Raw genomic sequence first — 12110 nt, forward strand, 5'->3', positions numbered from 1 at the left:
TTTATTTTTTGTTTTTTTATCCACAAATCAACCTGATCCCTTCTACGAGCCAGAGGGGGGCGCTGTCGTCATCATGGGTCTCTGCACCAGCAGGACCGCGGTCACCCTGGAACCCGGCGCCTTCATGCCCCCGGGGGGCATGGAGCCCGCTCCACCCAGGGGGGCACTGTACCCCCGTAGCGAGACCCCCAAGGTTATTGTCCTTTTGCATTTTGCATTAGTTTTTAAAAAAAATCTATTTAGTTTTGACTTTTTTGTTTTTCATTTTCAGTCTTGCTTTGATTGGTTTTAGTGTTCATTTATTTTATTTTATATTGACATATGGATTAATGAGGGGGCGAGATTAAACAATGTAAAAAAAAATAGCAAAAATAGCAGATCTACTCCACAACAATCTTGTAGATCTGCTATTTCAGATTTTTGACCGACAGGGCTTAAAAGGTAAGAAAATTGGGCTTGTGGGAAATACTGACAAAGACAATGGGGCCGGATTCACTAAGCAATTTACGCCCATACAGTACTTTGATCGTACCGGCATTTACGACAATTCCTACATTGGCAGTCTGATTCACTAATGTTTTATTGTTGCGATTTTAGCGTAAGCTCAGCTCTGAGGCTGACTTACCAGGGATCAAAGCTTGCCTATATGTCATTAGAATGCTTTATTCTTCATGTAAAATCAATTACAATAGTGCCAAACCTCAAATAAAAATAGTATGTGCCCAACATTTGTCAACACACATATATAAAAAAGAAAACATTATGTCAAAAGATGTATTGCTTGTAGCCTATGCATAATATAGACATGATGCAGATTCCACCGCTTTTTATTTATTTTCTAGGCTATCAGTTGCATTTAGAGCTGAATTATTAGGTCCCTCAGTGTGTTTGCCAGTGTCGGTCGACTCAGACAAAGTTTCACGTAATGATGAAAATAGACTATCATGCCTTAATGTCACTGCGGAGGCACAGACACGCCTCCATTGTCCGCGGTATTCATTTATAATACTGTAGGCTACTGTATATTGATCACATGATCCATTCCCCATTCCGACGTATAGGGATGTAGCCAAAGATGTAAAAAAAATTATGCCAAAGGACAAATGTCCCCTCGGTATAGATCAATAAGATCTGGTCCATAATCGAACGGATAGCAGCGTTCCACATGCCTCCACATAGAATTGCCTAGTTGGGGCCCACCTAAGGCCCAGGTAGAACCCACTTATATCCCACATGGGCATCCCACTGACATTGCCGAGTTGGTTTAGCCCACCTTGAAACCATATGGGACCCACGTGTGCGTGCTGGCTGGGTACGGACAAATAGGCTGCTACATTAATTTGGGGGTCCATGACATGAAAATATTTGAGAACCACTGGTTATAATATAATATATAATATATATATATATATAATATATAATATATAATATATATAATATAAATAATTAAAAAAATTGTGAAGCAGCTCAAATAAGCAACATATTACAGTTTAGAAACAAGCCCAAAAAGAGAAAAAAAAGCCCAAAGTCGCTTATAATAGGCGAACATGGCAACGCTGTTCAGTACGGTGAAGTTGAAGTTGGAAATTTAATTTCCTGTTGCCTTTTATGGTGTGAAAAGGGGCGTGGAACAATGCAAATGAACTGCATAGCGTCGCATAATATGTGCATCGCATCGCATAGCATAATATGCGATATATGAGGCGCATATTTTTGCATATTTCACAACTTTTCGCATATTTCATAACTTTCCGCATATTGCGCAACTTCACCGCATAAAATCACATAAAAACCCCACATATTTCTTTGCAAAATCTAGGATTTTAGCCCGCATAATCAAGGATTTTAGCCCGCATAATCAAGGATTTTAGCCCGCATAATCAAGGATTTTAGCCCGCATAATCAAGGATTTTAGCTCGCATAAACAAGGATTTTTGCCCGCGTTTTTCTGGAGGGTCTACATTTAGTCTCACATTTGGTCTCCCCCCCCCCGTCCCAGGAGGAGTTCATCCTCATGGTTCAGCCCGTGAAGACCAAGGAAGGAGGAGGAGGAGGAGGAGTGACGAGGAGCGGGGGAGTCAACCACACTGCCAAGGGTTACCTGGAGGTGGGGGGGAAGGGGAGAGGAGAGATGGAGGGGCAGACCGCGCGGGAGGAAGAGCAGGAGCAGCAGCAGCAGGAGGAGGAAGAGGAGGACGAAGAGGAGGGAGACGGAGTGGACGAGCTGATCAAGTTCTGTGTGATCGAGGGGAGTCTGAGGAGCGAATGTCTGGAGTAGAGAGGGGAGGGGAGAGAATTTCATAATGGTTGTATATTTTATTCTAATATTGTTATTAATAAAAATGACAAAACACATAAGAGTCATGACTATTTCTACCATAACAGTTTTATAGCATATTACTTTAGTTATTTCGGTGTCTTTGCACATTCAATCTGGGAACCCATTCGGGAGAAAAAAGAAAAGAAAATGTTCTTGTGGTATCTTAAAACCACAGTTTACAGGTTTTAATGCACTATACTGATTGCCAACAACGCCATATTGTAAAGTTAGTTTGATGTTCCAGAGATGTGAATGAATGGTGAAGAATGGATGAGACATCACTCCAATAGTGAGGTTACTTCTTCCAGTTTATTTCATCATAGTACAGACAGAGTACAACAGCTTTCTGTGGAGACCCTAAGGTCCACACAGGCGGCCCTCCGGCCTGAGACACACTAAGTTAGTTACATTTCAGTCAGTCCTTTATAGCAGTGGTCACCTTTGAGATCTAAGAGTAGGTACGTGTTGGGTGTGTCAGCCCTGTATGGTGAACCCCCACCTCCCCTGGCTCTTCCACATTTGCAACTGTAAAGAGCCAGGAAAGGAAGAGGTGTCAGCCTTGATGACAAATGCCTAGACGCACTGTCTCCATGCTAAGTGTACCCCACACCCAGGCTGGAGCCAACAAATGGTAATACACTCCTCTGTCTCTACTGGCCAAAGTGACTTGTAAAGTTAAGTAATATTAACAAATGACTTAAAATGTGTACATTAAGTTAGTAAATATACAACATTCTTCAAAGATTAAAGGAGTTGTAAAAAAAAAAATCACACCCTGTGTGAAGGTAGTGGCGCCTTTGATACATTTTGTCATCGATATGTGTTTATAGCAATGTGTCACGTGAAGCTTGACCAATCACTTTGTTGACGGGTCTGACCAATCAGAGCGTTGACGGGTCTGACCAATCAGAACGTTGACGGGTCTGACCAATCAGAGCGTTGACGGGTGACACGGGTCTGACCAATCAGAGCGTTGACGGGTCTGACCAATCAGAGCGTTGACGGTGAACATGGACAAAGTCAGGTATAGAGCAGGATCTAGGTATAGAGCGGTATAGACCTAAAGGTATAGAGCAGCTAGCGCCACTAAAAACATATTTTCTATCAATTACACACCCCATGAAGCATTGAATTCATGGAGATGTTTTAGTTTTTGTCGCATTCCAGAGACAATCATTTGATGACCAGCAGGCTCTCTGGTATAGGAGACTTGCTGAGTCTCCATTGAATCTCCTACCGGAGGCTCTGCTGGTCATCAAATAAGATAATCGATGTCTAATAAAAAAATCTGCTAAAAAAACGTTCTCTTTTAGACCAGTTATTATGGAGGTCTAATAGCGGACTATGGCCCACTGGGCAGGCACATGAATGAACCCAGGAACCATAATAGTCTGTCACGATTGGAATTCTGGTTCTTCAATTCAGTTCAAGCAGAGTCAAGCCACTGTGTGGGGTAACCTCTCTCAACAAAAATATGGAGTTCTACAAAAGTGAAATTCCATTAGATACCTAGAAATCATGGGGAAGTCCTTATCTGCTTATGCTTAAGCTTATCTGGTTATCATTTCTGTGTCTTTATCATGAGAGACGTGTTGCCTGGCATCAGGATATGTCATAGAATCTGTTCACTGTGTGAGTCAGGTTATCTAAAGGTCATGAAAGCCTTAGTCAAGCCGTTTCACCTTTTAACCACTTAACCACATGAACTGTAGTATCCTTATACCGTAGTATCCATGATATCTGATATTTAGTGTAGCCTAGGCCCTAGGATACGTCGCTGTTTTCAGGCCCAAGGACCCCTTAGCTGAGAGAGAGATGAACCAGGGACTATGTATAGCGGTGGTTCTCAACCAGTGGTCCGGCGACCACCAGTGGCCCTGGGGGGGGGGTACCAGGGGAGTTGACATACAGTAGCGTCTCAATCATGTTAACCACTTAGCTTTGGCTATTCAAGAATAGCAGATCTACAAGCTCATAGTGCGGCATCGAGTGCCGCACTATGAGCTTGTAGATCTGCTATTTTGGAAAAAAAATTGAAAATGTGTGCAAATCTTTAAATATATATATATATTTTTTAAAGCGAACATTTTTAACTCAAATCTTTGCTTCTGGGGGTCCCTCGCACAAAACATTTTCAGATGGGGTCCGCGGCCAAATGTATATCAATTTAGGGGTCCTTGGCATGAACATTTTTGTATGTGGCATACAGTAGGGACTACATATTGTGTACAATTATGTTGCAGATTAAACTTTTTCATTGATTTCATAGATAGCTTCATAGACTTGTTTGACAGAACTATCATCAGTGTTGCGTAAATCAATGTTTGTTTGTTTGTTTGTTTACACATTATTTTTTCTATACTAATATATTGGATTCATGTTAATGCGTATATATATTTTCAGACATTTAACCACTTAAACCCTCAATACTCAGTAAACTTGACCTTTGGGGGCCATGTCCCCTGGACTTTTTTTGTGTTATCCTTTTAGTCAAGAAAAATGTCTTACTGCGCCTCATGCTTTACATCTCTGTCTAATAAAGCATTCAATCAATTAATCACAAAGGTTTACTGTGGGTTTGCATGTTTCGCTGAGTAAAAGTATTGGGAAAAGTTCTGGTCATATATGACACAGAATCAAACTGTGAGACAGAGTGGAGGGATTCCCCAGTGAGTGGAAAGCTGGTTAAAAGCTGCAAGGCTTTCACATGCCATCCACATTCAAGCCTTCAGGATACAAGCCATATATATATACCTGCACTCACACTACATACAACCAGCTTGTAACCATATAGATATACTATAGTACAGACCTGCATTCACTATTATTCTTATTCTTATTATTCGTATTATTATATTATATATTATATATATTACACTCTCTACAGAATTCTTCTACGATACATACATTTGAACCCTGGGCCCACAGACGGCGTTATCCAGCAGACGTTCACATTACCACTGCTGCTGATTCCATATTAACCAACGCCACAGTTTGACAGAGAATTCCAGCTTAGCTTATCTCTGCTACTCTAAGCTTATCAGTGAACCATGGTGGTCTCTGGCGGTCTCCTCCAGTGCCTGGGTGCACCGGCGCCACGCTGCCTCATGCTGGCGCTGCTGCTGGCCTCGCTGGGCAGCTGGAGCCTGGCCGAGGCGGCACCAACCTGCAGGGACGATGAGCTGAGCGATGACCTGGAACGCATGGGGGAAAGCCTCAACAAGGTAAATGTATAAATATGTCTCTGCATTTCAACAGACTTTGTTTTCACGTTGTGAGCTTGTAGACGTAGAGCTGCTGTTTTCAGTGAGAGAGATTTGGTGTAGAGGGAAGAAAATAGATAGGGGACCAAGTACATGAGCCAAAGGTCAAGGTTGATCAAGTATTGAGGATTTAAGTGGTTAAATAACCTGAAAATAGGCATTAACATGAATCCATCACATTGATAGAAAAACACAGTCTATGAAGCTACCTACTGTATGAAATTTGAAAAAGTTTGCAACACAATTTTATACGATATGTAGACTGTAGTGGGGGGTCCCTGCTTCATCTCTCTGTCAGCTAAGGGGTCCTTGGCCTGAAAAACGTTGAAGACCCCTGTTCTGAACTCTGGTTGACAGGCAATCATCATTTAACAGCAGGGGACAGCGACATACACTAGGATTATGTAGTATATTGATACGCCCATATATGAACGTCCATTTCACAGGATGTTTCCCAGATGTCACCTGACCTTAGCTGACCTCTAGGGTCTTGGGCGCTGCCCGCCCACATACACACTACATGGTTGGGACTTTCTCTCTGTCTGAAAATGTGTGTGTGTGTGTGTGTGTGTGTGTGTGTGTGTGTGTGTGTGTGTGTGTGTGTGTGTGTGTGTGTGTGTGTGTGTGTGTGTGTGTGTGTGTGTGTGTGTGTGTGTGTGTGTGTGTGTGTGTGTGTCTGTCTGTCTGTCTGTCTGTCTGTCTGTCTGTCTGTCTGTCTGTCTGTCTGTCTGTCTGTCTGTCTGTCTGTCTGTCTGTCTGTCCATGTGGGTGTGTGTCCGTGTGTGTGTGTGTGTGTGTGTGTGTGTGTGTGTGTGTGTGTGTGTGTGTGTGTGTGTGTGTGTGTGTGTGTGTGTGTGTGTGTGTGTGTGTGTGTGTGTGTGTGTGTGTGTGTGTGTGTGTGTGTGTTTGTGTGTGTGTACATGCTCTCTGTGCATGAGTTGTGTGATTGTGTGTGTATGTGTTCCAAACATGTAGTGTGTATGTGGGCGGGCGTGGGATGGGTGTATCAATATACTACAGAATTACAACCCTGCCATTTCATCATCGTATGGGCAAGGGGCCACTTGGCCTTTGGTGTTGCCAATTCTTTGAGGGGCATGAAGACCATGTGCCAGAGGCCATCAGAGGAAACTTGTGTTTTTATACAAAGTACAACTATCAGTGAAATAAATGAAAAATATAAGGGATATTTCACTTTCAAAAATGTTTGTGTCATTTTATCATCTACTCAGGCTTTTGTGAACACCCAGTTTTTAAGTTGCTCGATTCAGTATTTAGATATTTGGTATTTATTCAGACACGCCCCCTTCCATACAAACCCATTGTAACTTCAAACTCTATTTCAACCATGATAGATTCATCAAGAACACCCACCCTTGGTTCTGATGACTATTTTCTTTTTATTGTATTAAAATCTTTCATTTTCCAATTATTATTTTTTTAATAAATGAAAAAAGTAATTGAAAAAACACGGCCCCCTCACGTATTAGGAGGGCAGTATGAGTCATCACAACCAAGAACGTGTGTTCTTGATGAATCTATCATGATTAAAATGGAGTTTGAAGTTACAATGGGTTTGTACAGGAAGGGGGTGTGTCTGATACAATAAATATGAATCAAGCAACTTAAAAACTGTCTGGGTATCAAAGCCTGGGTAGACAATTACATGACCCACTTTTTTAATGTGTAATTTCACAAAATAATGTATTAATTTACAAAAGGCTAGCTGTATGAGTATTTACAAATTATCCACATTTGAACAAACTCAAACGTTCATACTGAACATACACAACCCTGCTAGACCAAGCGCTGGACTCATTTGAGGATGGGGATGTCAGGGAGATTAAAGGAGTAGTTCACAAAAGAAAGTTGCTCACAAAATCATTGTCATTGCTTTCCTACTTATGTTTCTTTCTTTTCTTTTCTTTGTTTACAGTCGTGTCCTGAAGACACCTGCAACTCAGCGTCCACCAGTGTAAGTCCACTTTGTCTCTGTCCAAAAAACATTCCTTTATTATTTATTATTATTATTATTTATTTTACTTTTAATTAATCAACTTTGATTACATTTTCTATGGATTACTATCCCCATGGAGACTTGAATTCATGGATATTTGTTTGTTTTTGTCCTAAGCCAATACTTTGATAACCAGCGGACCGGTAGGCAGCGGTTCCGGTAGGAGACACAAAGGAGGCTCTTTGTGTCTCCTCCATGAGTTCAAGTGTCCATGGGGTGACTAGTCCATAGAAAAAAGCCATTTTGGGGGTGAACTATCCCTTTAAGTGTTATTTTATATTTCGTCACTCAAACAGTGAAAATAGCTCTTTTGTGTAATTTTCTTCCTTTTAGGAAAAATGCCGCTGTCTCACCTTCAGCAAGTCCTATGAGGTGAGTCACAGAGAGATACCGCCAGTTCAGTATCCTTAAATATATTACAATTTACATAATATGTGTAACTTTCATAAACCTGACATAATCATAATAATAATACTATGTGCTTGCTTTTCATAGGGAACATGCTCAGCAGATTATTTTATAGAAGGCCTGGAGAAGTTGGAGAAGTTCGAGGAAACTCTGGCGCCAATTCTGGCGGACAGAATAGACGCCCTGAACGGAGTAAGTGGCTGGATTTTTATGATTTAAAGGCAAGAATCAGTGGTGTAAAGTGATGTCTAATAATGTCCTCATCATGAGGTTAATAATGTCCTCATCATGTCATGTCTGTCCCGGCAGAAGAGCTGTTTCCCCCATCAGGACCTAGTGCGGTGCTGTCAGGACCCTGTCTCTCCACGACAATTCCTGAAGACCCTCACCAACCTCTGTGAACGGCTCCGCTCTGGGAACCAGAGGAGAAAATAACTTACTTAATGTCCCCATGTCCCTCCTGTGACTGTTGGGGTCCCAATGGGGGCCCGGATGGATCCCAGGGTTGGGAAGACCCCCCTCCCGGGACCTAAACTATAGTGAAAATAGCAGATCTACAAGCTCACAACACGTTGCATTTGAATTGTTTTATTTATGGAAATGATTTGATTATTTTGTTTTATTTATGAAATACTTTAGTTGTTATTTATGAAATACTTTAGTTGTTATTTATGAAATACTTTAGTTGTAATTGTATTACATCTACATTTTAAATGTAGGAAATTAAAAAAGTGTATATTTACCATAAAAATTGGTCCACGACCACAATCCTTCACAATTATTATAAAGAGGTTGGCCTGTTTCTTGGCTACTTCTAAAACATTTACATTTGTGAACTGATATCTGTCTCCATTCTGTATTTATGTTTTTGTTATTGCCCATCACTTTAATATATATTAAACATATGAATATGACTATGTTTGTATCGTTGGATAAACACTTACTAAACATCTAATTCATTGTTGCTTTGCTCGCTCAGAGCAGGACCTTAACGTGGTTGACCACGAGGTGTCGCCATAACACAGAGGAAGGGACGCTTCTCTGTCGTTGCACGCACGGAAGCTCCAGAGAGAGAGAGAGAGAGAGAGAGGAAAGAGAGAGAGAGAGAGAGAGAGAGAGAGAGAGAGAGAGAGAGAGAGAGAGAGAGAGAGAGAGAGAGAGAGAGAGAGAGAGATAGACAGACAGACAGACAGACAGACAGACAGACAGACAGACAGACAGACAGACAGAGAGAGAGAGAGAGAGAGAGAGAGAGAGAGAGAGAGAGAGACACAGACAGAGAGAGAGAGAGACCGAGAGAGAGAGAGAGAGAGAGAGAGAGAGAGAGAGAGAGAGAGAGAGAGCATGTGTGTGTGTGTGTGTGTGTGTGTGTGTGTGTGTGTGTGTGTGTGTGTGTGTGTGTGTGTGTGTGTGTGTGTGTGTGTGTGTGTGTGTGTGTGTGTGTGTGTGTGTCGGTGTGTCGGTGTGTCAGCTCAGAGTGCTTGAGGAAGTCCTGTAGTGTAGCCTCTCTACACTGCAGTGACAAACGGATCCACACCTTCCATAACAGACAGATGTGTGAGAATAAGTAGGCTCATAAGTCATAATATCTACATATGTGATGATGCAACCTCCACCCAGAAAGGTAAGGTTGGTCTGTTAGACTGATCACAACTCAATATGTTGTTCGTAATGATGATGTTTAAAGGAGAGGATGATGAGGACAGTTAGTTGTCTATTTGTGTTGTGTAAGTTGTCTGGTCCTGTCTATAAACAACAGACCTTTACTCACAGACCAGTACTCACATGCTTTACTTAAGTAGAAGTATCAATACTGCAATGTAGAAATACAAGTATACAAGTAAAAGACTGGAATTCAACATTTACTTGAGAAAAAGTACAAAGTATTGCGTACTTAAAGTAGAAAGTATTCATTATGCATTATGCATGTCCCTATTTCACAAGTTTTCAAATGTATTGAATGTATAAACATAATTTGAAAATAGCAGATCTACAAGCTCACAATGCGTCGCATCGCGACTCATTGTGAACTTGTAGATCTGCTATTGTCAAATGGCCGAAATGTATATAAGGCAACTCCAGGCAACACATGATTGTGTTGCCTGGAAACACATCATAGATTATAGTAAGTAAGTCAGTAAGTAAATTTTATTTATATAGCACTTCTCACAGAGATGGCTCACAAAGTGCTTCACATACATAGAGAATAAAAACAAAACAAAATTATAGGTTAAATCATCATTTATTAATACAGACATAAAGGTGGAAAATTGGTTTATATGAGTATTTGGCAGTGGTGTAAAGTAACTAAAAGTACAATTTTGAGGCATTTTTACTTTACTAGGATATTTCCAAATTTCTGTACTTTTACTTCTACTCCACTACATCACAGAGGCAAATATTGTACTTTTACTCCACTACAATTATTTGACAACTTTAGTTACTAGTTACTTTGTATAGGTTTTGATTATTATTACAAAACATACATTAACCACTTCAGCCCTGTGTACATTTTATACATTTGAAAACGTAGTCACGTTCTGCATAATGAGTACTTTTACTTTTGTACAGTATTGTAAGTATATTTTGATACCAATACTTTTGTACTTTTACTCAAGTACATTTTGAATTCCTGACTTTTACTTGTAAACAGAGTGTTTCTACATAGCAGTATATTGATACCTTTACTCAAGTAAAACATTTTAGTACTTTTCCCACCACTGGTATTTGGTTGCCTGGCTGGCCACGTGACAGAGACTGCAGATGGATGTGGCAACAAGCTCAGACAAGCCTCAGACCTCAAACCTCATTCATTTGAAACATATTTAAACAGCTTTGCCTCCTCTCTCTCTCTCTGTGTGTGTGTGTGTGTGTGTGTGTGTGTGTGTGTGTGTGTGTGTGTGTGTGTGTGTGTGTGTGTGTGTGTGTGTGTGTGTGTGTGTGTGTGTGTGTGTGTGTGTGTGTGTGTGTGTGTGTGTGTGTGTGTGTGTGTGGGTGGGTGGGGGTGCGCGCGCGCGCGTGCGTGTGTGTGTGTGTGCAGGTGAAGGAGAGCCAGCAGGTGAAGCAGGTGTTCTCAGAGCAGATCAGTAGACTGCAGAACAAACAGCTGCAAGACACTGAACTACTGGAGGAGATCAGGTACACACACACCAACCCGATCGCCAGAGGAAACGTTCTCATTGAACGTTTTTCAACGTTTCTCAAAATCCGTGCATAGACTACTGGAAAACCACAAATTCCGTGCATAGCCGCCTCGCATCTCCCCCATTGTGACTAAACCATTTCGGAGCCGCGCAGTCTCAAGGGAATTGTCGCCGTGTGAAGGACCACCGAGCGAGCTAAAGCGAGCGAGTTGCCGTCCTGAACATTGCGACATTCCCTTGAGCCTACTCAGCGGCGTTTGAGTTACGTACCGATAGGCACAGAATTGTAAATTTTGTTGTGGGGACTGCTCTACTTCCTGTTTTTTCCGGGTTGCGACTGGTTACGCCCACCGTGGGACTCCCCGTACATATGCACGGAATTTGGGGGTTTCTAGGCGACTATGCACGGAATGACGTGCACAAATCCGTGCAATGTATACTAATTCTCTGGCGATCAGGCTGCACACACACACACACACACACACACACACACACTCATGCATGCCGGCGCATTAGTGTTGATTTTGTTGACTAAAACTATGACGAAAAATGTTGCTCTACTACCTTTTCTCATTGAGGAAAACTAAATAAAAACTAAGCTATGATGACTAATACTAGTCACACTGATATAAGAACCAGTATGCGCGCGCAGGCCGGCACCAAATTAACCCCATTCTGTCAGGTCTCGCGCCTCTAGGACGCGCCTCACTAGCCAACACACAAGAGGAGGTTGAATGAACTGAAACCAGCTGCACCCCGAAACAATATGTTGGGAATTGATTGCATGAAACAATCACCTGTGCGTCCAGTCTCAATGTTGGTAAACAAATAATTGGTCTATATATATTGACAATTTCATCAAACAAATAAAAACTAGACTAAAATGTTAGTGTGTGACTAGTGGAGAAGAGATCCAGTAGAACTAAAAGACAAGTCATTTTATGTTTGGTTGCGCTCTC

The 12110-nt window shown here is 41.5% G+C and overlaps 1 protein-coding gene across 4 annotated transcripts in view; it reads left to right on the forward strand.

Annotated features, from left to right (window-relative positions):
- The first annotated feature begins 9510 nt into the window (after window positions 1-9510).
- The window catches only part of LOC311065287 (F-BAR and double SH3 domains protein 1-like), a 26294-nt gene continuing 23694 nt past the window's right edge, over window positions 9511-12110 (forward strand). For all 4 annotated transcript variants that reach the window (XR_014602815.1, XM_084085544.1, XM_084085542.1 and 1 more), the window contains exons 1-2: window positions 9511-9632; window positions 11049-11146. Coding sequence is in view for 3 of the 4 variants with exons in the window: in XM_084085544.1 (XP_083941670.1) it covers window positions 9609-9632; window positions 11049-11146 (122 nt within the window). In the remaining variant the exon portion in view is untranslated. The remainder of the gene's footprint in view (window positions 9633-11048; window positions 11147-12110) is intronic.

The sequence above is a fragment of the Gymnoscopelus microlampas genome, assembly GCF_963454915.1.
Source record: "Gymnoscopelus microlampas genome assembly, chromosome: 18".
NCBI lineage: Eukaryota > Metazoa > Chordata > Actinopteri > Myctophiformes > Myctophidae > Gymnoscopelus > Gymnoscopelus microlampas.